This window comes from Zalophus californianus, chromosome 4, assembly GCF_009762305.2.
Source record: "Zalophus californianus isolate mZalCal1 chromosome 4, mZalCal1.pri.v2, whole genome shotgun sequence".
In the NCBI taxonomy this organism is placed as follows: Eukaryota; Metazoa; Chordata; class Mammalia; order Carnivora; family Otariidae; genus Zalophus; species Zalophus californianus.
The window spans coordinates 21,376,092-21,402,918 of NC_045598.1; the positions used below are offsets into that span (position 1 = coordinate 21,376,092).

The 26,827-nt window shown below is 46.0% G+C and overlaps 1 protein-coding gene, 1 long non-coding RNA gene and 5 other non-coding genes across 10 annotated transcripts; 1 reads left to right on the top strand and 6 right to left on the bottom strand.

The window, feature by feature from the left end:
• LOC113935782 (tRNA selenocysteine 1 associated protein 1) lies at positions 1-21,370 on the top strand. 4 transcript variants are annotated; one of them, XM_027618264.2, is made up of 9 exons: positions 1-135; positions 660-757; positions 5,855-5,954; positions 6,566-6,618; positions 8,484-8,615; positions 9,836-9,955; positions 13,452-13,611; positions 13,867-13,900; positions 14,067-14,268. In XM_027618264.2, the coding sequence occupies exons 1-9, from the start codon at positions 109-111 to the stop codon at positions 14,213-14,215; spliced, it is 873 nt and encodes a 290-aa protein (XP_027474065.1). In that variant the 5' UTR covers positions 1-108; the 3' UTR covers positions 14,216-14,268. The 4 variants fall into 4 exon arrangements, with proteins under 4 accessions (XP_027474065.1, XP_027474083.1, XP_027474075.1 ...); XM_027618274.2 differs by lacking the exon at positions 14,067-14,268 and adding an exon at positions 20,190-21,370 and having other exon boundaries at positions 2-135; positions 13,449-13,611; XM_027618255.2 differs by having other exon boundaries at positions 2-135; positions 13,449-13,611; positions 14,067-14,250.
• On the bottom strand, positions 4,883-4,983 carry LOC113917754. The gene has a single exon (XR_003518346.1). It is a non-coding gene; the product is annotated as a small nucleolar RNA U13 (small nucleolar RNA).
• Positions 21,279-24,256, bottom strand: LOC113935797. The gene is made up of 5 exons (XR_003524125.2): positions 24,129-24,256; positions 22,757-22,856; positions 22,398-22,475; positions 21,991-22,065; positions 21,279-21,396 (listed from the first exon to the last, which is right to left on the bottom strand). It is a non-coding gene; the product is annotated as an uncharacterized LOC113935797 (long non-coding RNA).
• LOC113917728 lies at positions 21,469-21,542 on the bottom strand. Its single transcript, XR_003518337.1, has one exon. It is a non-coding gene; the product is annotated as a small nucleolar RNA SNORD99 (small nucleolar RNA).
• LOC113917669 lies at positions 22,237-22,369 on the bottom strand. Its single transcript, XR_003518320.1, has one exon. It is a non-coding gene; the product is annotated as a small nucleolar RNA SNORA61 (small nucleolar RNA).
• Positions 22,593-22,723, bottom strand: LOC113917663. Its single transcript, XR_003518317.1, has one exon. It is a non-coding gene; the product is annotated as a small nucleolar RNA SNORA44 (small nucleolar RNA).
• LOC113917606 lies at positions 23,371-23,505 on the bottom strand. Its single transcript, XR_003518297.1, has one exon. It is a non-coding gene; the product is annotated as a small nucleolar RNA SNORA16B/SNORA16A family (small nucleolar RNA).
• Positions 24,257-26,827: the final 2,571 nt, after the last annotated feature.

Here is a 26,827-nt window from a genome sequence, read left to right on the forward strand (position 1 = left end):
GCGTGCGCAGAAGACGTCGGAGGCGCATGCTCTCTGGCGGTCCCGGCCCCGCGGTCCGGCGCCGGCGCTGGCTTCGTTGGCCGGCAGACTCCCGGCCCGGCTGCGGGCATGGCGGCCAGTCTATGGATGGGCGACGTGAGTGAGGGCGGCTGCCCGGGTCCGAGGAGGACGAATCTTAGCGTCACGAGGGAGCAAGAGTCTGAAGGGGAAGGGTCCTCGAATCCCAAAAGGGTGGAAGTGAATGGGGAGAGGAGTTCTTTGGGTGAAACGGGCGGGTCCCAGAATTTAGGTGAAGGGACCGAGTCTGAGGATGGGGGTTCCTGGCTCTCCGCCTGCGTTCATGGAAGGGAAAGGGAGGTTCTTTAGGGGGATAGAATGGCTGGAATCCCAAGGATTGAAGGGCGCTGTGGCTCTAGGACGGAGGGATAGGGTTACTAAATCCAAGGAGGAGGCTCCCTAAAGGGAGCAAGTTTGAAGGGAAGGGAGGCAGAGGATTGAAAACGTGCGAGGTGGGATTTAGGCCACTGTGTAGATGAAAATCTCCACTCCCCTCACTCCCGCCCCCACCAGCAGCGTGTAGCCAACCCTGGGTGGGCTCTGGAACCGGGAATGAGGAGCCTGAATGCTAGCCTGAATGCGTTGCTCTTGTATTTACGCAGCTGGAGCCCTACATGGATGAGAATTTCATCTCCAGAGCCTTTGCCACCATGGGGGAGACCGTGATGAGCGTCAAAATTATCCGAAACCGCCTCACTGGGTACATTTTCTCCTTCCATCTTCTCAATTCTTTTTTTTTTTTAAAGATTTTATTTATTTATTTGAGAGAATGAGAGATAGCACGAGAGGGAAGAGGGTCAGAAGGAGAAGCCGACTCCCCGCTGAGCAGGGAGCCCGATGTGGGACTCGATCCCGGGACTCCAGGATCACGACCTGAGCCGAAGGCAGTCGCTTAACCAACTGAGCCACCCAGGCGCCCTCAATTCTCCTTTAATAGACCATGCTGCCAGTGTCATTCTCCAGAATGTAAACATCGAAAAGTCAGGGCTCCTCACCCCTAATAATAGTTAACATAATAACATTTGGGGGCTTATTGAGAGGAAGTATAGCATATTGTTAAGGACTGGACTCTGGAGCCAGACTGAAAGTTAGGTCTACTGTGTGACCTTGGGCAAATTACTAAACCTCTCCATTTCCATCTCACCGTGACTATGAAAATGGAGATGATAACACCATATACCTCATAGAGTTATGGTGAGGATTAAATGAGTTAATTCACATTCAGCATTTAGAACAGTCTAGCATATGGCATTTGCTCAGTGAATATAAACAGATTATGATCTGCTAGGTACTAAGCACTTTAAAATCCTTTTTTGAGGGGGCACCTGGGTGGTTCAGTCGTTAAGCCTGGACTCTTGATTTTGGTTCAGGTCATGATTTCAGGGTCCTGGGGTCGAGCATGCAGTGGGACTCTGCGTTGGGTGTGGAGCCTGCTTAAGATTATCTCTCTCTCTCAGGGCACCTGGGTGGCTGAGTCAGTTAAGCATCTGCTTTCAGCTCAGGTCATGATCTCAGGGTCTTGGGATCAGGGCTCTCTGCTCAGTGGGCCCTCCTGGAGCCCGCTCGAGCTCTCTCTGTCTCTTCAAAATAATAAAAATAGACATGATGATTTTTTTTTTAAGATTTTTTTTTTTTTTTTTTAAACAGAGCGAGAGAGGGAACACAAGCAGGGAGAGTGGGAGAGGGAGAAGCAGGCTTCCTGCTGAGCAGGGAGCCCAATGTGGGACTCGATTCCAGGACCCTGGAATCATGACCTGAGCCAAAGGCAGACGCTTAACGACTGAGCCACCCAGGCGCCCTAGAGATAATCTTTTAAGATTCTATTTTTAAGTTTCTATTTTTTTAGATTTATTTATCCAATGCAGAGCTCGATCGTACAACCCTGAGATCATGACCTGAGCTGAAATCAAGAGTCAGATGCTTAACCGACTGAGGCACCCGAGTGCCCCAATAAATAAATCTTAAAAAAAAGAAAAGGATTTTATTTTTAAGTTCTTCACACCCACTGTGGGGCTCAGACTTAGAACCCCAAGATCAAGTCACATGCTCCATGGACTGAGCCAGCCAGGCGCCCCTAAAATCATTTTTTAAATTACAAAAACGTCTGAGCTAAGTATTATTATTAGGGAAGCTTCATAACTGTTTTAAAGTTTACAGAGCTATTAAATGACAAGCCAGGACTCATCTGTTCTTAAAGTCATGAGTGCCCTTAACTCGTGTCATTCACTTAAAAAGTTATTTATAGAAACAGTACTATATGCTGTTGTTGTAGGTTCCTGGGATACGTGGCTGAAACAAACCATAGTCCCTCCTCATGGAGTTTACTACATTCTAATGGGGAAACAAAGCAGTAAATATGTAAATAAAATGCAGAGAATATTTTGAGTTAGTGGTGCTATATTGCCTGCACATTCTTCCTTCTCTTGAGGGGGTCTCAGTTTTCCTTAGAGTTCTAATTAGAAAAAAGAGGATTCTCTTATCATTTTGACAATGTTTACTGAGCAGGTACTCTGCCAGGTACATTACCAAAGCAGCTTGCTAAAACATCAAATGGTTGAAAAATACAGATGAGAGAGATGAAGTGTGGTCAGTTCTGGCTGTTTGGTTGACAGGTACTTTGTGTATTCAGAATCCCAGTACCTATTACTGAAACCCAAGTATGGCTGCCTGTAGATAGGCCAATATTCTAGAGATGAGGTGTTTTTTTTCCTCTTGCCCCCCACCTCCACCCAAGAGACGAGTTTTGATTGGAAGGGAGTATGAGCTTTTTTTTTTTAAGATTGTATTTATTTATTTGACAGAGAGAGAGACACACACAACGAGAGAGGGAACACAGGGGGAGTGGGAGAGGGAGAAGCAGACTTCCCGCCCAGCAGGGAGCCCGATGTGGGACTCGATCCCAGAATCCTGGGATCATGACCTGAGCCGAAGGCAGACACCTAACGACTGAGTCACCCAGGCGCCCGGGAGTATGAGCTTTATTCAGGAGGCTGGCTACCTGGAGAGAAGGTGGACTCTTGTCCAAAAGCCAACTCCAAGGTTTCTCCTGGCCCAGAAATTTTTAAAGTGATTTAGGGCAGTTAATCAGTTAAGGGAGTGCAGTGGTCTATGACAACTCTTGACTATGTGCAGTCTCGATGGTGCCGGCTACAGATGTTATCATGGTGCTTGAAGGTATTGCAATGGGGTCTGGTTCCTTGGTGGGGGTTGTGCAAGAGGGTTTGGTTTCATGGTGCCCCAGGTGGTGCAAGAGAGCCCGGTGACATGTAGAAGTGCTCTGTTCTTTCTAGGAAAGAATGCATGATCTATAAATGTACAAAGGTTTAGTTAGGTGGGTTAAGGGTGCTTGCTAAAAACTTAAAAGACTAGGTTGGCCAGAGGGGCCAAGGCAGCTTCATACCTAGGAACAGTTTATTTTTGTTTTTTGTCTTTCAACCATTTTATGAAATGAGAAAAGACCAAGGTAGCCACGAGGCCATTCACATACAGGTATACAGTGTGGATTGAGGAAGGGACAGAGGAAAAACCAGCACAACACCAGGTGATCACTGGGAACCAACTTCCCCAAAGCTCCTCACAGCAGAACACTCTAGACAGGAGCATATTTATATAGGTCCTACAGAAATAGACTTGGTTCCATGCCTGTTCTCTGTAATTGGCCTGTCTCTGAGGGTTTTTTTGTATCAAATGGAGTAGAGGTTTTCAGTGACTCTGAGGCAGGCATGGAGAACTCATTGCCTGTCCCTGCCCAGCTCCCAGGGTGCCAGGACGGGACAGGTGGAAAGGGAGAAGCAATTTTACAGCCTGGAAAAAAACATAGCACAGTGGACCACGGAGGGGCTCCACAGGTCCTGCCACATGAGGCCATTAACACACCTTGACTCTGAGCCTGATAAACAGTCTCAGAAAGGACCCTGTGCCCGTATGCGGAATGTTTCTCAGGGAGAACGCCCCCCACCCCCCACACACACTAGTCCACGGGGGCCCTCAGTTTTTATTCTGAGGTCTGGGAGCTGCAGCCCAGAGCAGGGATGAAGAATTGCACCAGCTACACTCAGGGCGAGCCAAGAGCCTTTCCCTGGGAGGCCATGGCTCTGCGGCTCCCTCCTCTTCAGAGTTGGTGCCTACATCCCCCCAGCTGCCTACATACTCTCTCTGCTTGCTTTTTATTTGCACTGTACTCTAGGAACAGATTCTCTGACAGGTAGATCATGCTAGCCTAAATATTTTTCTTCTTTTTGCTCTTGTAGACAGAAAACCCCAGATAATCAGCTACCAGTATGAAAACACATTATGTAATACTTTCTACTATATTGAAATAAAATTTGGAACTCTTTTCCTACCCATGATTCCTAAACTCTGGCTATTTCTTATGTACTTAAAAACACATTACATTTATGTCTTGCCTCATTTGACAGACTTTGAAGTGGCCTGTAAGAATACTGTAAAATAAATAAATGCAAATTTAAAGACCAAGACCAGAGAAAATAAGGGGAAAAAAATAAGACCCATGGAAAATAATATGCAGCAGAGCATAGTGCTTAAGAATGCAGTCAGTGATTGCACAATAATGTGAATATTCTTTTTTTTAAGATTGTATTTATTTGAGAGAGAGGGAGACAGCATGTGCGTGCAGGGGAGAGGGGCAGAGGGAGAAGCAGGCTCCCCGCTGAGCAGGGAGCCCAACTCGGGACTGGATCCCAGTACCCTGAGATCATGACCTGAGCCAAAACCAAAAGTCGGGTGCTTAACCAACTGTGCCACCCAGGCACCCTCAGAATATCTTTTATAGCTTTCCTTTTTTTAATGTCTTTTTTTTTCCCCATCTTAGGCGGTCGGGCGCCAAGGTTGTAACAGAGTTTAAGGGAGGTACATGTCACAACAGTACGAACACTCAATCATCACAGTTACGAAGTACAAAAGGATCATCTCCTGTCTGTCTGAAGTGTAGGAAAGCTCACCTCTTATCTTTTCTTGTACCACTGACTTTTTAAAGAGGTAGGACTAGTCGTCTTACGGAAGGTCCTACATTCTGGGATCCGGTTTTAGTTGCTTCCTTGTGGTTTTCCTGTTCTGTCCCTAATATTCCGTATAAACTGGACGTTAGACCGAAGGGTTTGGTTGGATTGTATTAAATATTTTGGGGGGCGCCTGGGTGACTCAGTAAGTGTCTGACCCTTGATTTTGGCTCAGGTCATGATCCCAGGGTCATGGAATCGCGCCCTGCGTCAGGCTCAGTACCCAGCAGGGAATCTGCAGCTCTCCCTCGCTCTACTGTTCCCCCTGCTTGTGCTGCGCATGCACTCTGTCTCTCAAATAAGTACATCTTTTTTTTCTTTAAGATTTTATTTATTTATTTGACAGAGACACAGCGAGAGAGGGAGCACAAGCAGGGGGAGTGGGGGAGGGAGAAGCAGGCTTCCCGCGGAGCAGGGAGCCCGATGTGGGGCTCGATCCCAGGACCCTGGGATCATGACCTGAGCCGAAGGCAGACGCTCAACGACTGAGCCACCCAGGCGCCCCGCAGATAAATAAATCTTAAATATTTTTGGCAAAAGTACTTCAAAGGTGGTACAGTACATAAATAAATGTTTATCAGAGGAGTCTGGACTGGCCCAGATGGACAGTCCTTATATTCAGGTTTGTAAGTTCGTTCTGAACTGGAATATGGCAGGGAACAAAAACAGGATGAGCTCTGATTAGAAAAACATTTTTTCCTCCCCTCAGGCCAGGGCTCAGTCTCATCTGGGAATCCCATCTTTAACCATTCTCTTTCTCTTGTTTGCTTTCTTTCCAGAATCCCAGCTGGCTACTGTTTTGTAGAATTTGCAGATTTGGCCACAGCCGAGAAGTGTTTGCATAAAATTAATGGGAAACCCCTGCCAGGAGCCACACCTGTAAGGACACTTGGATAATGATGATCCCATTTTTATTGTCATCGATAACTATCATTCATGAATCCCTACTGTATACTTACTCTGTTTAATCCTATAACAACCCTGCACAGTAGGCATCGTTATCTTTGGCAGCCCAGGAAACCGAAGCTCAGGGAAGTGGCGTAACTTGTCCGAGGCAGCACAGGTAGTAACTAGCAGAGGCAGGACGCCAACGGAAGATTGGTTGCCTCTAAAATCCGTGCCCTTTGCACTCTGCACTGCTGCCTCCCTTCATGGAAGACTTGCAACTCTAGACCTCTTGCCTGATTGAGAAACTAGAACAGGCTGGCAGCAGTGAGGACACATTTCAAGAGAGTTACATTCTGCTCTTCCCACAGTTACTTAGCTTACAGCTGCACCAAGCTGGCACACCTGGGCTCATAGAACCATGGAGCTGGCAGTGCCCTTAGCGGTCATCCGTGCAACCCCCTCACTTTATACAGGAGAGAAAGCTGAGGCTTAGAGAGGGGGAGATGTTTTGGCCAAGGTAATTTATTTCAGTTTTTTTCAAATATTGTTTGACTCTTGAAACACCTTTCTCTGTTTTAGTTTGTTTGTTTTTAAATTTCTAGGCAAAACGTTTTAAACTGAACTATGCCACTTATGGGAAACAACCAGATAACAGGTAAGTGCAGGGTAGCCCCAGGGTAGCTTCAAGCCCCAGGAAATGTCCAGATAGAGACAAGGTGCATCACTGTGCTGGTCACCACCAAAGAGGAGGTTGGGGAGCCCAGTTTGGTCCACTCTGCCTTCCTCCTAAAGGATGACTCCATCCCCTTCCCCGCTGGTGGACCTGCCCAGTATGCTTCTTGTCAAGACCCATGTCTTCTCTATACTTGGTCCTGCCTCTAGCCTTTTACCCTGTTAGTACCTGCAGTATTGAAGTTTTATTCAGTAAGAATTAACCTGTTGTAGTGACATAAATCGATTGTTTCAGGGTGCTCTTCAAAAGCTTTAAAACAATGTATCAAGAGCTTTAAAAAGATTTGTACCCACTGACCCTGTAATTCTACTTCAGAATTTATACGTGGATGTATGCCAAGATTAGCCTCAAAAGTGTTCGTTGAAATATTACATATAATGGGGGAAATTGGGGAAAAACCCCAATAATCTTAATAATAGAGAAGTAGCTTAAATGACAATATGTTATTAATTGGAATACTATGTATCCATTTATAAGTCATTTTGCAGCAAATGAGGACAGGTCAAGAAGTTGGTGATATGTTAAAAGTGAAAAAAAAATGCTAGAAACAGAACAAGGGAGTCATACCCAAGTTTTGTAAATTCAAAAAGGAAAGCCAGGCTTGCCTGGGTGACTCAGTCGGTTAAGTGTCCAGCTCTTGATCTCAGCTCAGTTCATGATCTCATGGTTGTGAGTTTGGGCCCCGCACTGGGCTCCACACTGGGGGTGGAGCCTACTTTAAAATAGAAGAAAAAAGGGATACCTGGGTGGCTCAGTTGGTTAAGCGTCTGCCTTCGGCTCAGGTCATGATCCCAGGGTCCTTGCTCAGTGGGGAGCCTACTTCGCCCGCTGCCTGCCACTCAACCTGCTTGTGCTCACTCTCTTTCTCTCTGACAAGTAAATAAAATCTTAAAAAAACAAACAAAAATACAAAGAAGCCAAAGAAAAAAGACAAAAGTATATAACAGAGTGTTCATAGTGATTACCTTCGAGTGGTTGGGTTACTGGTAATTTTATTTTTCTTTGTCCTTTTGTATATTCTGATTTAAATAAGGAATATGTATCATACTTGAACCAAGAATATAATAATGAGTCTGCTTGTTTGATTTTTTTTAAATAATTTTTTCTAGAACAGAGGTTGACAAAATGTGACCTGACTTATATCACCTGTGAGCTAAAAATGGTTTTTACACTTTTAAAGGATTGTGAAAACAGAAAAAGCAACAGAGACCATAGGTGCCCCACCAAGCTTAAAATTTTTACTATCTGGCCTTTTACAGAAAAAGTTTGCTGATCCATGTTCTAAAAGTTGGCAGATTTAATTTTAGCTCTGCTTTCAGTCTTGGGAGATAAGGTCCAGTTCTCATTCTTCATCTTCACCATTTGAATTAAAAATACGCAGTGAGGGGCTCCTGGCTGGCTTAGTCAGTAGGGCATACGACTCTTCATCCTAGGGTCGTGAGTTCGAGCCCCATATTGGGCATAGAGATTACTTAAAAAAATATTTGCAGCGAATACAGAGTGTCTAGTTTTCTCTCGAGCACCTCTGACCAGGCCCCCCACCTGCAATCCTGTAATATTTGAAGCCAGACAGGCTTTGTTCAGTGGGTAAGGCGCTTGGGACAGGGGCTGCTTCCATAACTCTCTGCCAGGACTGCCAGATGCAACAAATTAGGACCTGGCTAAGGACCCATCAGATGTGCTATTCCCCGGGAAGGCCCAGGAGAGGTTTACCTAGAATGGGCCAAAAGAGCTTGTTAGAACAAAGCTTTCAGTATCTGTCTCTGAATCTTGTTCTCCCCTCTCAGCCCTGAATACTCCCTCTTTGTGGGGGACCTCACCCCAGATGTGGATGATGGCATGCTGTATGAATTCTTCGTCAAAGTCTACCCGTCCTGTCGGGGAGGCAAGGTGGTTTTGGACCAGACGGGCGTGTCAAAGTAAGGCCTTACCTGTGACTGATGCCCACCATGTTCCAGCATTTGTCTCAAAGATGGGGTGTTAGAGCTAGGCCATGTAGCATGGGCGTGAAGAGCACGGGCTCTGGAGCCAGACTATGGTGTGCATCCTGACTCCGGTACTGGCCCAACCTCTCACCTGATTATTTCCTCATTGGTACAACAGATGCTGATTAGTAGTGTCTGCTCATAGGCCTGACCTAACAGTTACGTGATGTGCAATAAATAAAGCAATAGGATATGCTTGGTAGGTGTTTGCCATTTTATCTATTATTGTTACTTCAAAGGTAGAAAAACCTCAAGAAAGGCTTATTTTTGATCAGAGTAATAGTTATAAGCACAAGTTTGAGTTACAAGCTGAAGACCTGGATTTGAATCCTGCTTCTACAATGATGTTGGGCAAGTTATTGAGTCCCTCTGAACTTGATTTCCTCCTCAGTAAAATAGGGACACTCCCGTTAGCTAATCATTGGGCAGTTTGACGAGCTAATCCTGGGGAAATGCTCAGCACAGTGCCTGGGAGATAGTAAGTGCTCATGAAATATTAGCTATCATTTGTTGATCCCGGAAGTAGAATATGAGTCCCGCGGCGCCTGGGTGGCTCAGTCGGTTAAGCGTCTGACTCTTGGTTTTGGCTCAGGTCATGATCTCAGGGTCGTGAGATCGAGCTCCACATGGGGCTGTGGGCTCAGTGCAGAGTCTGCTTGAGATTCTTTCCTCCATCTCCTTCACCCTCTGCCCCTCCCCCCCACTCTTGCACGTACCTGTTCTCTCTCAAATAAATAAATAAAATCTTAATATATGAGTCCAGCAGAGCAAGAACCTTGTCTGCGTGTGCCTGCTGAGCCCCATTGTCTAACGTGATACCTGGGGTACAGGGCAGACGGGGTAAATATTTGCTCAGTGAACCACAGCTCTTACTACCACCACCGCTACCGTGACGATGCTGACGGTAACAGGATTTCCAGTAGATTGGGAGGGAAGCCGCTGGGAAGGAGCCCCATCAGTCAAGGCGTGGGGGGGTTCCTCGGACTCAGGCTCCTGCCGTACTGGAGTTTCACATTGCTGCACAGCATGCCTCTACTGATGGGTCTCTCATCCCTTCCTGCAGAGCTGGATAGACTCTCCCTCTCTTCCATTCTTAGACTTCACCTTCATCACGTTTGTGATCTAAATAAGGTATATGCTTTTGTTTTCTGCAGGGGCTATGGTTTTGTGAAATTCACAGATGAGCTGGAACAGAAGCGAGCTCTGACCGAGTGCCAGGGAGCAGTCGGCCTGGGGTCTAAACCAGTGCGGCTGAGTGTGGCAATCCCCAAAGCGTGAGTCCTGTGCTGGTGGGGAGGTAGAGGGCCTCTGGATTGATGCCCACCTGGACGCTTCTCATCTGCTTGTTGATAATCGGAGCTTCCGCATGCCGGCTGGGAGACTGTGGGGAAGCCTGTTAATTGCCAGGCTGTGTGCTGGGCGTTGCAGATGAACGAGCATAACCTTGCGCCTCCAGAAGCTTGTAGCTGGGGGAGAGCTACGACCTGCGAAGGCAGATCCATTCAGACATTGCTGACAGTAGTACTGGGAAAGCGGTGTGTCCTGCATACTTAATGTTCCTGCTCTTTGCCCAGTAATATCACTGTTAGAAATTTACCCACAGAATTAATAAGAACTGAGCAGAAGAAAAAAAAAAAGGTATACCCAATTTTAGCTATGGGAATGGCTGAGAGTTAAAGATCCAGGCACTACAGAATATTATATACATCACCATCCTACCTGTCATGGCAGGCAGAAAGCCTTCTTCCCTTACAGCTGCAAGCAAGTTTCTCACCCAGAAGACAGCCGTTGTCAGCAGAGAATCTTCTATCCTTTGGCCAAAGCAGTGGTTCTCAACTAGGGACAGTTTTATCCTGCAGGGGACATTGGCAACACCTGGAGATCATTTTGGTTGTTACAACTTGGGTGGGGAGGCGCTCTGGGCATCTAATGAGTGGAGACCAGCACTGCTACTAAGCATCCTATGCTGCCCAGGACGGTCCCCACACCAGACTTACCTGCCCTACCCTCAGGTCACTAATGCTGAGGCTGAGAAATTCCATGCCAGGAGTAGGAGAGTGACTGCATTCTTAGGGCAGAATTTCCAGATAGCCAGGTTTTTCAAAGCAGCAAAAGACTTAGAGGTTCTTTGCTGCTTAACTGTCTTTAATACATGGAAGATCAGCCTGTGATTTTCCCCCCAAAATGTTATTTGTTCTAAACTCTACAATATAGGGGTGCCTGGGTGGCTCAGTCGGTTAGGTGTCTGCCTTCCACTCAGGTCATGATCCCAGGATCCTGGGATTGAGCCCCAAGTCGGGCTCCCTGCTCAGCGGGAAGCCTGCTTCTCCCTCTCCCACTCCCCCTGCTTGTGCTCTCCCCTGCTATATCTCTCTCAAATAAATTTAAAGAAAATAGTAATAAACTCTACTATATAAAAACATTAAAGAAAATATTTAAAAGAAAGAAGTTTCCTTGTTACCCTAAAATGACTAATTATGATTTCTGACTTATAAGCTTCTTCACAGACTTCCATGGTATGTAGATACACACACTCTGTGTGAATCAGTTTACATGTGGTAGATTTATTTATTTTTAATTATAATCTCATTCTTCCCCCACCCCCAGTTTTCTTCATATACACATTCCCTTTCCCATATAGCTGTGTAATCCTCATCATAGTATTTTTTAACAGCTGTAGAGCATCTTGAGTGTATATTCTGTCCCGAAGTCCCTCTGATATTGATGGTGTTGGTTGTTTCTGATGTGTTACCATTTATTCGATCAATAGTGACGAGTCCCTACAACTCTCCGGGCCCTGACCTAGACTTTGGAGTTGTAGCTATAAACAAGAGAAAGAAAGTCCTTTCCACAAGGAGGTTATGTTCTGTTCCATTTCTCGGTTGATCATTGTCAGAATTTGATGCCTGCGTCTAGGGAGGTGCCATCAAGCACTAGGAATTGAGGGCAGTAAGAGCTCCCTTTGAAAGTTAATCTGCAAGAGCTGAATGTGGAGAAACAACAGAAATGTGCAGACCGAGGCCAGGGAGACTGCCTTCAATTCCATGAACATATCAGGAGGGTGGCAGGCTCCTTGGAAACATGGTTGGGTGGTCATGGACGAGAACGGGAAGTTTCCAGCCTCGTACTGGGCGGGGAGAGGGAGTCTCTGCCATTGGACTTCATGTAGCCAGCCCATCAGGAAGTGATGCTCAGGCAGTCAGACGGGGCGTTTCCTAACCGCTTTGGCCAAGTCCTGCTCACCACGCAGACGTTGAACTCAAAAGGAACTTGTGAAGAGCTCATTCAGACTTTTGAGAATTTGTGGTTCCTTAGACAGGGTTTGCTGTGGTAGTTCACCTCGTGCTTTTTTTTTTTTTTTTTTTAAGATTTTATTTTATTTGAGAGAGAGAGAGAGAGCATGAGAGCGGGGAGGGTCAGAGGGAGAAGCAGACTCCCTGCTGAGCAGGGAGCCCGATGCGGGACTCGATCCCGGGACTCCAGGATCACGACCCGAGCCGAAGGCAGTTGCTTAACCAACTGAGCCACCCAGGCACCCTGCAGTTCACCTCCTGCTTATGACTTGGTTTCCTCTGGCTTCACTGTCGAGATAGAATACATCCATCCTGAGGCCACGGGCGCAGTCCACACCACGGGACAGTTACAGCTCTCCTTACAAGCCAGGTGGCTTGGTGGTGTGAGTCTCTGCCTCCACATTTGGCTGCACTTTTGAGTCTGGCTCTTTGGAGTATGAGGACTCTGGAAGTGCATCGCCATGTTGTTCTTTTGATTGCTCTCATCTACGACTGCTGGTCAGACCCCAGGCCTGTCTCATAAGCCTACCCATACATACATGGTTTTGTGTATTTTTGAAAGCAATGGATCCTTTGCAAGCTTGACATTCTGTCTTTGGTTAACAGTGGCTGGGGTAGCCATGCCAGCTGGAGAAAAAAGCTATCCACTGAACCTGGGCCTCAGCCCTGATTGGTGAGTGCAGGATATAGGAGCCTCGCAAGGTGTCTGGCATCTGTCAGGGCAGATGCTGTATGTAGTGGTGTGGTGTTCAGAGCATGAGTCTTGGAGTTAAATTTGGCTCCAGTCCTAGGTGTGGCCTTGGGTGAGTTACTTAACCTTTTAGATTCTCATTATTCTCATCTGTATAATGGGAATAATAATTAATAGCTCTGTCATAGGGTTGTGCAGGACTTAAAATAGGGGCCTCTATATGAAAAACAATGGGCCCAAATCCTGAGAACCTACTCTATACACAGTAGTTGTGACTAAGTGGTGATGGTAAGGCTACTGGAACACTTCTTTTTTGTGTGTGGGAAAGAGGTCATTAGACATTTTGTGGTTTGAAATGATTCTTGGATCATCCTAAATCCAGATTTTCCAAGCCATGTTCACCTGAGCCTCTGTGGCTGGCAGAAAAAGTCGTCGTTCCCCTCCCCCCGCCCCCCAGATCTCGAGAAGAGGACAAACCAGTACTGACAAGATTTGATAAGAGAACCAGACCTGGCTGTTAAAAGCTGACTGTAAAGCCTTGGCTCTGGAGCCAGACTGCCGGGGTTTGGATCTCTGTGTGACTTTGGACAAATTGGTGACCTGTCTGGACCTCAGTTTCCTCATCTGTAAAATGGGAATAAATGTATTCTTATTGCATAGGGTTGTTGTGGAGATTAAATGAGTTAATCTGCATAAAGCCACTTGAACAGCCCCCGGTCACATAGTAAGTGCTTGGAAATGTTTGCCTATATTTGTTTATTTTGGCTTCTTTCTTCGTCTAAGGAGCCGGGTGAAGCCAGTGGAGTATAGTCAGATGTACAGTTACAGCTACAACCAGTATTACCAGCAGTACCAGACCTACTATGCCCAGTGGGGCTACGACCAGAACACGGGCAGCTACAGCTACAGCTACCCCCAGTACGGCTACACGCAGAGCGCCATGCAGGTAACCACCCGCCCGCCGGCCCTCGCCTTAGCCCACCCGCCGGCGTGGCATCGCGCAGAGCTCCATGCAGGTAATCGCAGGCCAGCCAGGCCTCGCCTTAGCTCATTCACCGGCGTGCCATTGGTAAGCTAAGCACAGGCTTCAGAAGAAAATGGGGAAAGATGAAGCAACCTATTTGCTAAAAATAAGGCCTCCTTATCTTGGGCCAGGAGTTCACGCTGCCTCTCTCTCTCTCTCTCTTTGGTCTCTTGGCAGACATATGAAGAAGTCGGGGATGATGCATTGGAAGGTAAGAAAAGTCTGTTCACTCATTCCTCTGTCCTCTGTCAGGTGACTGCTCTGTGGCGGGCACTGTTCCTTAGCTAGATGCTGAGGAATGCAAGGTGGATTTTGCTCTGGAGGAAATTGCCTTCTAGTGAGAGAGCTCACTAGAGATTATGCATGCATAATTACAGTGAGAAGTGAGCGTGTGCCCCAGAGGTGTGCGTGCAGTCCCAGCGAGCCCAGAGGAAGCGGCGTAACAGGGGAGAGACCTGGGACATTCAACCCCCACATGCAGGTCTCCACCAAAACTCTTGCCTTGTGTATGTTTGATAGTTTGTAAGATTCATTTTTTATCTCATTTTAATTTTTTCCTATATATTTTAAATTACCTTTTTTCCTCATGCTCAAGTAATAGGTATGATTGAAAATTTGGAACATAAGGGCGCCTGCGTGGCTTAGTCGTTAAGCATCTGAGTCGTTCCCTTTCTTGCTCTCTCTGTCAAATAAATAAAATCTTAAAAAAAAAAAATTTGGAAAATATAGTAACATATTATGAAGAAACTGAAAATCACCCCAGTCTGCTACATAGTAATAGCCATTATTAATTTTTTTTAATTAAAAGCATTTGTTAATTTTTACTGAATTTAACAGGAAAAAGGAAAATAAAACTGAAGGAATTGCTAACCTTCAAACAAATGATTTCTCAAATGGTATATTAATACTTAAAGGATTTTTAAGGTTTGAAAATACTATGAAAAACAATTTTCTTAAACATTTCTGAATAGATGGCAAGGTTTAAAGAAGTAAAATTTAGGGGCGCCTGGGTGGCTCAGTCGTTAAGCATCTACCTTCGGCTTGGGTCATGGTCCCAGGGTCCTGGGGTCGAGCCCCACATCGGGCTCCCTGCTTGGCGGGAGGCCTGCTTTTCCCTCTGCCACTCCCCCTGCTTATGTTCCCTCTCTCGCTGTGTCTCTGTCAAATAAATAAATCTTAAAAAAAAAAAAAAAAGAAGTCGAAGTAAAATTTAGGAGCACCTGGCTGGCTCAACAGTGGAGCATGTGACTCTTGATCTTGGGGTTGTGAGTTCGAGTCCCATGTGGGGTATAGAGATTACTTAAAAAATCTTGGAGCACCTGGGTGGCTGGGTGGCTCAGTCGGCTAAGCGTCTGACTCTTGATTTTGGCTCAGGTCATGATCCCAGGGTCATGAGATCGAGCCCTGTGTCCCATTGGGCTCCACACTGGGCCTGGAGCCTGCTTAAGATTCTCCCTCTACCCCTACTCCCTGCCACCCCCCCTCCGCTCTCACACACATGTTCTCTTTAGAAAAATAAAAAGTAATAAAAAGTAAAATAATAATAAAGCACTTGTACATACATGCTGTCATCATAAATCTAACAGCAGTGACCTTGGGGGTGGGCCGGGCAGAACACAGGGGCTCTGGTTGACATATGGGGAACTGGCCACACAAGTGCACCCAGTGAGTTAGGGGCTAAGTCAGGCCTGGAGTCTCTGACTTTCTCTACTCAGTGTCTGGGCCCTCCAGGGAATACTGCCCCCCCCCTTTTTTTTTAAAGAGAATGTTAACCTGATTATAGTATCTGTGTATATAACTCCTTAGAATTAGAATTTTCTAGTCTCTTTCTCATCTATTAATAATACCAAACATATTTTGTGCCAGGTCCTGCTACCTTTCAACACTATGATGCTGGGTTTGTACCATTATAATCCCCAATCTACAGAAAAGAAAACAGGCTTATGGAGTTGATAATAGCTAATAGTTACTGAGGTTTTACTATGTACAGGCCCCGTTCTAAGCATTTTACATCTATTAATGCATTTACCTTCACAACTGTTTTGAGCTAAGTACCACAATTTATTCTGGTTTTATAGAATAAAAAAACCAAGATAAGGGGGTCAAATTACTTGTTCAAGGTCGATGATATTGTAAATTGAAACATGGTAGCAGGAGATGAAGTCACTCTTGGAACTCCTGCAGTCTTACCCCTGAATAAATGCTTTTTCACGCTGACTTAACACTGCCTCCCAGTTCAACCTAATACCCACCCAGAGGGGCCACAGTAGGGATCTTTGCCCTTCTCCCTTCTCCGTCTCTTCCTCAGCTTCAGTGAGCCATGGCTCAGACCCTGTCTTCAGAGTGAGGAAGGGGCTCTACTGTATATGTATCCACAGGCTTCAGCTCACACAAATGCCTGCCTGTGATCAAGCTCTTCACTGAACTGTTCCTGTAAGCTGTTACCTACACTGAGTGGAGAAACCAGGCCAGTCATGCTTTCTTACAATTTCCGTAGGGAGCCTCTGTAAATGCTCAAACCTTTAGATTAAAATTCCAAGGGAAAAAAAGATCCTTCTGGTTGCAGGAACAGGCATAGGACTTGTGTGAAAAGATTAGCACTGGTTTGGAAAAGGAAACAGACCCTTAAAAGTAGTGAGAAAGTTTGAAATAATTTACAAAAGAAACACACATGCGGTAAACAAGAATAAAAGTTTACACATACTATTTGTATCAAAGGTGATTTGTACTATATCACCAGTAGGATATAGTATGTATAAATCTGTAAGGCTGGCCAGCAAGCTGGAAACTCAGGCAGGATTTCTGTGTTACAGTCTTGAGGCAGAATTCCTTTGGGAAACCTCACTAAATTTAAGGCCTTAAGGTTTTCAATTTTTTTTTAATATTTTTATTTATTTGACAGAGACACAACGAGAGAGGGAACACAAGCAGGGGGAGTGGGAGAGGGAGAAGCAGGCTTCCCGCTGAGCAGGGAGCCCAATGCAGGGCTCCATCCCAGGACCCTGGAATCATGACCCGAGCCGAAGACAGACGCTTAACACTGAGCCACCCAGGCGCCCCCAGATTTCACCCTTTTAAAGTATACACACAGTCCAGTAGTGTTTAGAATGGTCACAGAGTTGTGCACCCATTACCACCGATTCCTGCAGCCAGCAGCAGTCACTGTCCATATGCCAGCCCCTTCCAGCCCCTGACAACCACTCATCTACTTTCTTTCTCTCTGGATTTACCTAGTCTGGGCTTTTTTTTTTTTTTTTTTTTTAAGTTCTTCTTTTCCCAGTGTGGAGCTTGAACTCACCACCCTGAGATTAAGAGTCAAGTTGCATGCTCTACCTGAGCCAGCTAGGCGCCCCAGGGTATTTTAAAGAAATGGAATTGTGTATAATGTGCAGTCCTTTGTGAATGGCTGCTTTCACTTACGCATAGTGTTGTAGCAGGTGTCAGTACGTCATTCCTTTTTATGGCCAAACAATATTCTATTGTGTGGATATCCATTTTGTTGATAGACATTTGTGTTTCCACTTTTAGTGTTATGAATATAGTACTTATGAGCATTCATGTGTAAGTTTTAGTGTGGACATAGATAAGTTTTCATTACTCTACCTAGGAATGGAATTGCTGGATCATATGGCAGACTCTATGTAACCCCTGGAGGAACTACCAAACTTTTCCGAAAAGGCTGCAGCATTTTCCATTCCCACCAATAGCATACAAGGGTTCCAGTTTCTCCACATCCTCACCAGTGGTTCTTACTTTGTTTCGTTATGGCCATCCTAGTGGTTTTCAAGTGGTACCACATTGTGCATTGTGGTTTTGATACGCACTTCCTGATGCCTAATGGACGTTGAGCATTTTCGTATGTTTATTGGCCATGTGTATGTAGATCTTTGGAGAAATGTCTATTCAAGTCCTTTGTCCATTTTTAAATTGGGTTGTCTTTTTTTATTGTTTCATTATAAGAGTTCCTTTATTCTGTTTTGGATACCACTCCCTTATCAGACATATGACTTACAAATTATCCCATTCCATCAGTTATCTCTCCACTTCTCTTTTTTTTTTATTTTTAAGATTTTATTTATTTATTTGACACAGAGAGACACAGCAAGAGAGGGAACACAACCAGGGGGAGAGGGAGAGGGAGAGGGAGAAGGAGAAGGAGAAGCAGGCTTCCCACCGAGCAGGGAGCCCGATGCGGGCCTTGATCCCAGGACCGTGGGACCATGACCTGAGCCGAAGGCAGATGCTTAACGACTGAGCCACCCAGGCGCCCCTCTCCACTTTTCTTGATAATGTCCTTTGAAGCACAAAAGTTAATTTCTGTGGATAGTGTCATATCTAAAAGGCGCTGCTTGTTTGTGCCTGTTTCCTTCTAAGAGTTATAGTTTTACCTCTTACATTTAGGTCTTTGATCCATATTTAGTTAATTCTTGTGTAAAGTGTGAAGAGTCTGGCTTTATTTTTTTTTTTTAAGATTTTATTTACTAATTTGACAGAGTGACAGCGAGAGAGGGAACACAAGCAGGGGGAGTGGGAGAGGGAGAAGCAGGCTTCACGCTGAGCAGGGAGCTCGATGCGGGGCTCGACCCCAGGACCCTGGGACCATGACCCAAGCCTAAGGCAGACGCTTAACAACTGAGCCACCCAGGCGTCCCATCTAGCTTTATTCTTTTGTCTGTGGTTATCCAGTTGTCCCAGCACCATTTGTTGAAAAACTGTTTTTTACCATTGAATTGTCTGGTACCCTTGTCGAAAACCAAGTTACTATAAATCTATATGTTGGGCTTGGACTCTTAAGTCTTTTTTTTTGTTTTGTTTTGTTTTGTTTTTGTTTTTTTAAAGATTTTATTTATTTGAGAGAGAGAGAATGAGAGATAGAGAGCACGAAAGGGAAGAGGGTCAGAGGGAGAAGCAGACTCCCTGCCGAGCAGGGAGCCCGATGCGGGACTCGATCCCGGGACTCCAGGATCATGACCTGAGCCGAAGGCAGTCGCTTAACCAACTGAGCCACCCAGGCGCCCCGTCTTTTTTTTTTTTTTTTTTGGTAAGATTTGTCAGAGCACAGAGAGAGCTTGCAGAGAGCAGGCAGAGGGAGAAGCAGGCTCCCTGATGAGCAGGGAGCCCGATGCGGAGCTCAATTCCAGGACCTGGGACCATGACCTGAGCCGAAGGCAGACGCTTAACAGACTGAACCACCCAGCATCCCCTTTTTTTTTTGACTCTTAAATCTTATTCCACTGATCTCTAGGTCTATCCTTAGGCCACTGCCACAGTTTTTATTACTGTCGCTTTGTAGTAAGTTTTGAAACGGGGAACTCCTTGAACTTTGTGCTTTTTCAAGATTGTTTTTTCTATTCTCAATCCTTTGCATTTCCATCTAAGTTTTATGATCAGCTTCTCAATTTCTGCAAAACAAGGCAACTAATTGTGAAAGGGATTACACTGAATCTGTAGATCAATTTGGGGAGTATTGCGATCTTAAGCAATATTATGTTCCAATCCAAGTACCGGAATGTCTATTTCTGTAGGTCCTCTTTAATTTCTCTAATTGTAAAATAAGTGTTTTTAATGAACGGGTGTGTTTGTGTGTGTGCATTTTAAACCAACACTACAAGGAAAAGTATACAATGTTACAGTGATCAAGGAGTTTTTTTTTTTTTTTACTTTTTATTGTGAAATATATACAGAAAAGTATGTCAAACAAGTGTATAGTTTATTATGTAATTATAAAGTAATTGCTCATGAAACCTTTATTCAGATCAAGTAGAACATTGCCAGCCTCCAGAAGCTATCCTTCCCCCAGTCAAAACCTACAACCCTGCTAGGGAAAATTACCGTGTTTATTTTTGTGGTAATTACTTTCTTCCTTCTTTTTAGAGATATCCATCCTTAAATAATGTTCATTTTGCCTGTTTTTTTTAGCTTCAGACAATGCAGTCGTACTATATTGTCTTGCTTTTTTCATTCAACACTCAGCGTTTCTTTTAAATAAAATTCTGGTATAGTTAACGTACAGTGTTATATTAGCTTCGGGTGTCCAATCTAGTGATTCAGCACTTCTCTACATTACTCAGTGCTCATCATGGTAAATTAACAAAAACACTATTTGTGAGATCCAACCAAGTTGTATGCAGCTGAGGCTGATTTTCATTTCTATGTAATGTTCCCTTTGAAGAATAGTGCTCTGGACTTAGTCCTTTTGATCAGATTTCCATAACCCAAAATCGAAGGAAGGACCACACAAGGACAGCCAGGGCCCATGAAGTCTAGAGAAGAGCTGGAGTAACAGCCACCATGATTTGAGCCTGTGTATGATGTTTTCTAAGTAGACTCCACTTTTATCCTTAAAGGAACCCTGCAAGGCAGTGGTGTCGGCCCTGAGGGACTCTGACACAGAGCACAGGGAACATGCCAGAAGCAGGAAGCCCTGGGAGTGGGGAACGGAGTCCAAGTCTCTGGGTGCTTCTCCTGGCGCTCTGAACCCACCCTGGCTTCTCTTGCAGACCCCATGCCGCAGTTGGATGTGACGGAGGCCAACAAGGAGTTCATGGAGCAGAGTGAGGAGCTGTATGATGCCTTGATGGACTGTCACTGGCAGCCCCTGGACACAGTATCTTCAGAGATCCCCGCCATGATGTAGTCGGGACAGAGGACCAGCCAAAAAGGACTGTGTGATGGAGATGAGAGACTTTTTTTTAACAAAGTAGTAGAACTTTTACCTTTTTGGAAATGTTAAGATTTTAGTGATCAACTCTTCTGAGATTATGACCATTCCTGCAACATTGCTGCCTTCCTTTGCCCGTCAGCCTTCGGAGTTTGAAAACCACAGTGCCATTGAGCAAGGTTCTACTTGTCCTTGAAAAGTAAATTTTTCCAGGTAGGGATGTTATCCACTTTTAGAGATAAGGAGAGTTTGGGGTTATTAACCGAAGTGGATCATAAGATTTAATTCAACCCAGAGGACCATCTCAGGTGACAGACACTGCATCCTTAAGGTTCTCTGGGGTCAGAGTGCATGGGTTACCTGCTGTATGCCACGGAGGGGGGCAGTGTTGATCATCCATTCAAGTATCCTTTCACCCCAACAAGTTTGCTTTTAAGTTTTGTGGCTATGTGTGGTAGGCTGCAATGAAACCAGCTAAATCTAGACCAAAGGGCTCAAGATGGGGGCATGCTCCAAGGGCAAGCCTAGCTTCAATACGCCCCTATTGAGGGACACTATTGTGACATCTGTGTGCCTGGCCCACCGGTTTCTTGACATTATTTTCATTTGATAGGTATGAATCCACTTACCATGATCTCCAGCACCCATGTGGAAAGTCTGGATTTATACTAAAAATCTGCAGCTTATCTCTATTGTGCTAGAGGAAATTGCAGGGAGGGGAGGGGGCAGGGAGCGGGACAATGGGGGCAACTTGAGGTAAATGGCCTAGGTCACAAGAAGCCTTCCGATATTTTAAGGAATACGTATTAGGCTCAGCCTGAATTTTCAGGCTTTGGGAGGAAAAATTATGTATGGTGGAAGTTGTAGAGGTCAACCTATCTTTATGAAGACGACACTGTAATGGGGAACAAGAAAACGGACACAAACATACTTCAAGTCTTTTATTAGTTATATGCCATGTGGCACCCATAGCAGAAATACAAAGGTCATGGTTTTCCACTAAAATAATCTGTTCTTTCAGCTTGCCTCTTCCCAGTGTTTCTGTCCTGAAAAGGAAGTATAAGCCAGTGTGTTAATATTCCCCCAATTAATTAATGCCACCCAGGCTTTTTCTGAAGAACTGGTCTCAGTCCCATATCCGCATTTATCATCCATAGATGTCCACTCAGATTAGGTTTCATCCTGGACCAGTCAGCCTAAAAAACGTCCCAAACTACACTTGTTTCTACCCAACCCATCTCCCACACTCCGAGGAAAGGGAGACCCCAGGTTTGAGGTCTCCCAAAATGTCAGCATGAGGTCAAACCACAATTGTAACATTCACAGCCATCAGCCCTTGCTGCCGAAGGTGCAGGGCTTTGGCATCTGGTATCTTCTCCTAGCAGTATGCTCTTGGCCTTCCAACAGGGTGGGCAAATCTAAGATTCCAGTCACACTGTAAACATTTTTCTCTTCTGGCCATGAACAGCTAATGCGGCATACAAGGGAGGTCAGGTGTAAATGACATATGAAAACGCTAAGACTTCCCAGAGGCCTGAATAGCCTTATGTCAATTCACTACTACACTACTCAGGGTTCACAAGGCTCAAGCACTACTTGAAGCTGCAAGGAAGCTATGAAGTTTCAGGTAGTCAACTTACCCAACTATAGATCTATAGATCCATAGATCCATAGATCCATAATCACAGACAAGGACAGCTTTACTGGTAACAGATCTAAAAAAAAAAAAAAAAAAAAGAACAACCACCAAAATGGACACTCTCCAAGAAAGCCATTATTAAGTCAGCAATCACTACAACTGCCCGGAGCTTCACATACATCCTCCCTTTAAGCCTAAGACTCTCCGATTTTACAGGAGAGAAGGAGTCCGGGTCAAAGAATTCAAACCCTGTTTGAAACTAGCCCACAGTCTACATAACAGACTATAAGCACCACGAGGCCAGCTTCAGTGTTCCTTTTCCTCCTTTTACGACCACCAAGACCAGCGTTCAGATCCGATGGGAAAGGGAACCGGAGGGGTCAGGCTGTCTCCAGCATCTAACTTTACCTTGTCTAAAGCACAGCAACAACCTGGTATCCTCAGACTCTTCGGTAGCAAACACTGACAGGAACACGTGGGGGCAACCTGCAGAAAAAAGTGTGAAAGCTCTAAACCAGAAATACATCCAATATACCCATCTTCATGGAAGTTTATGGAAAACACCTGGACTCGGGCAGAAGGCTTCCAACCCAGGTCCTGGGCTGTTATAGGAAAGTTGAGTGGCAGCTGCAGGTATTACGTGGACCTGTGCTGTCAAAGTCTCTCCAGGTTGCTCTCGCATGCAGTTGGAGATCCCATGGCCACACCCGGCCACAGCCCTTGGAAACATGCTGTACTGACCCGCCAGGTAGTTCCCAGAAACCTACCAGGTCCCGAGGTGGTTGTGTTCAATCACCGTCATGACCCCAGAATCCTCACCAAAAAGCTCCACTCCAAAGTCATCCTGGAAATCTTCGTCTGGTACAGCTGAGATGAGAAAAACGTCCTGAATGATCTTATTGTTCCCTTCCGTTGGTCTTCATAATCAAAGGTGTGACTGGCTTTTGGTACTTATGCCGTAAGCTTTTTGGGGCAGTGACCCACAGCACTGCTGAGATCTGTGCCACTTGCCAATAGATTTTCCCACTACACCTGTCTACCCCACTCCACCTGCCCCACCATACTGGTTCTTGGTCTCAGCAATTTACTTCTCCGAAGTTTTTTTCTAGCAACTCTATGTAAGACCCCATTAACAGGGGCACCTGGGTGGCTCAGTCAGTTAAGCGTCTGCCTTCGGCTCAGGTCATGATACCCGGCTCCCTGCTCAGTGAGGAGCCTGCTTCTCCCTCTGCCCCTCCCCCTGCTCGTGCTTGCTCTCTCAAATAAAATCTTAAAAAAAAAAAAAAGACCCCATTAACCAAACGTTTCTGCTGGCCTCTGGAAACCTGTCAATTGTAATAAAGGACTCCACCTATACCTGAGAAATGGCAGGTACAACGGCAACTGTCTTTTCCTGAAATGTTGCAGATCAGTTACAGCAAACAGAACGGCGACCGTCAAGGAAAACTGTCACTCTGGGCTCCTTTTTGACCACAGCAGCTATGTGGAAGCAGCTGCAGCTTCGATAAGGGCCACAGGGCAATTTAGGTCCCAGGACCGCCCCCAAATGCCACCTAACCCCCTAGACTCACCTAAAGGCCATGCACTATTGCGTAACTGAAATTCATGTACTGAAATATACTGGAGACCAAATAAGAGAACAGATACTATTGGGGCGCCTGGGTGGCTCAGTTGGTTAAGAGTCAAGACTCTATCCCGGAACAGGTCTTGACCTTATGGTCCTGCGTTCGACCCAGAGCTCTGCACTAGGGTCCACGCTGGGCATGGAGCCTACTTAAAGAAAACAGATAACCTTTTGTATATATATTTTTAGACTGAGCTTATGCCCGACACGGGGATGGAACTCAAGACCCTGAGATCAAGAGGCGCATGCTCAACCAACTGAGCCAGTCAGGCGCCGAAAACAGATATCCTATTTACCAGGTCCCAATTACCACTTTATTTTACTGTGTGTCAGAGTTTTACCCCATTTCATCTTCACAGGACCATTTTATCATCCGTTTTACCGGTAAGTTTAGACCAATTAAGCTATCTACTTAAGGTCGCCGATCAACGTAGAAAGCCACAGAACTGGGATTCAAAATAGAATCCAAAGGATTCTAAAACGCGGCCCCCAGAAAACCCTACCCTTTTATCCACCTGCATGGATTGCTTAACGTGTTGTGCAGCCACACGACAGGTGAAATCACTTCCCCAAGGTCACCCAATACGTGGCTTTCACAGGCAGAGTCAGTTTCAGATCTGGTGGACACCACCGCGCGGCGTCTCGCAAATTAAGCCACTTCAGGCCCAGGACTGCCCTGCACCAAGCCGCCTGTTCGCGTCACTCACCCGTCACACTACGGTGCAGCGATGCGCGGGCCGAGGCGGGAGGCTCAGGTACGGCCCCCGCGGGCTTCGGTCCTTCTCACCGCGCATGCGGCCGACCAGGCCTTCCGGGTGTTGGTCGCAGCAGGCCGGGAGGCCCGGCAGCTCCGATCCGCTCTCATCATCCCGCAGCCTCGGAGGCAGGCCCGGCGGGTGCGGGGCCAGCGGCGGCGAAGCTACGGCGGAGTGAGAGGAGGCTGGACGTGAACTGCAGCAGCCCTGGATCTCCCAAGAGCGAGACGCCAGCACCACCCCGGCTAGGGAAAAGGAAGTCCGTGTATTGGAAGGGGGCTTATATAGGCCTCGCCCCTGGCGGCCGCGCCGACAGTTGGAGCAACGCGTCGCGCAGACTGCTGGGAGTTGTAGTCCGCCCGCCCTCGGGCGCCGGGCGGCGCGTCCGGGTCCAAGCTCTAGGCCGGCGCGGAGTGCGGGCCTTTTGGCCGGGACTGGCGCAACTTTCCGCCTGTGTTCCGGATTCACTGAACGTCTGGTACTTGGCACTGGGCTCACAAATGAAGTCGACCCGCCATGCCCGCTGGAGTTCAGTCAGACTTCCAAAGTCGGGAAATGACGCTATGAGCTGCGACAGGGCAGCCGCGGCTGAGTGGATGTGGGGAGGCGCTCTGGGAGCTCCTGTTGGAGCGGGACCCGTGGGGAGGGCTTAAGAAGGCAAAGGCGACCGAGTACTCGGAAGAGGAACGCGTTCTTTGTTCAAGACTAACCTCTTGCGGGGCGCCTGGGTGGCTCAGTCAGTTGAGCGGCTGCCCTCGGCTCAGGTCATGATCCCAGGGTCTTGGGATCGAGTCCCATATTGGGCTCCTTGCTCAACGGGGAGCCCGCTTCTCCCTCTGCCTCCCTCTGCCTCCCTCTCTGCGTACTTGTGCTTCTATCTCTCTGTCAAATAAATAAATAATCTTAAAAAGAAAAAAAATTTAAAAAAAAGACTAACCTCTTGCGCTAATAGATAAATTACTGATTGGTTACTAGGTAAATGATGCTCCATTATCTCAGCTAGTTTTCATAATAACCCTGTGTATAGTTATAGTTATACCCACTTTACAGATAAGAAAACAGGAATGCATCACCCAGGTAGCTAACGAGGTAAGGGCTGGAATCCACGAGTCCACCGCAGAGACCACGCTCCGAGTCACTGTGCCACGAGCACAGTGGAATGAGTAAGCGTCAGTGTAAAAACAAGTAGTCGTCAAGAATTAAATATCTATTCTGTGCTTAAACTCTTCATTAATTTTTATCCTTAATATACACTTTAAAAAGTAGGTACTACTATTATTCCCATTTTATGGAGTAAACAATAGACTCTGAGAGAAAGAAACTTTCGGGTGACTCCCAAATGTGTTTCTCCAGCCTCTTTTCTCCTGAGCTCCAGACCTTACACCCTGCAGCTTTCTGGACACCCACACCTGGCTAATAAATAGGCTTCTCAGAACACAGCCTTTCCTCCTCCACACCGGCTCTTCCCAGTCTCAGTAAATCCTTGGAGGGACCCTGGTCTTTTTCTGTAACATCCTACTTCGGATCCGTCAGCAAATCCTGTGTTCTCCACCTTTAAGATGGTAAGACATTCCTTACCACCCCACTGATGCTATCACTGCTCACCCACAATCACAGTAAGCCTCCTAATTAGTCTCCCCCATTCTGCCATTCTTCCCTATGGTCTGGTCTCAACACACCAGCCACGATGTTTGAAGAGCAAAAGTTTTTAATTTTGGTGAAGTCCAATATGTCTATTTATTTATGCTTTGTGCTTTTTGTGTCCTAGTTTAAATTTTTTTGCCTAGCTCAAAGGCATTAAGATTTTCTTCTATGGGGGCGCCTGGGTGGCTCAGTTGTTAAGCGTCTGCCTTCGGCTCAGGTCATGATCCCAGGGTCCTGGGATGGAGCCCCGCATCGGGCTCCCTGCTCGGCGGGAAGCCTGCTTCTCCCTCTCCCACTCCCCCTGCTTGTGTTCCCTCTCTCTCTGTGTCTCTCTCTGTCAAATAAATAAATAAAATCTTCAAAAAAAATTAAAAAAAAAGATTTTCTCCTATGTTTTCTTCTAGGAGCTTAATAGTTTAGCTCTTACATTTAGATCTAGGATTCATTTTTAATTAATTTTTGTGTATGGTGTAAGAGTCAAAGTTTATTTTTACAAAAGGCTCTCAAATTGTTCCATGTTCATTTGTTGAAAAAGATTATCTTTATCCATCTAATTGTTTTGGCACCTTTGTAGAAATCAGTTGACCATATGTGTAGGTCTGTTTCTGTACTCAATAATACACTGTCTTGATTACTGTAGCTTTTTTTTTTAAGATTTTTTATTTTATTTATTTATTTGATAGCACAAGCAGGGGGCAAGGCAGGCAGAGGGAGAAGCAGGCTTCCCGCTGAGCAGGGAGCCCGATGCAGGGCTGGATCCCAGGACTGTGGGACTATGACCTGAGCCCAAGACAGACACTTAACGACTGAGCCAC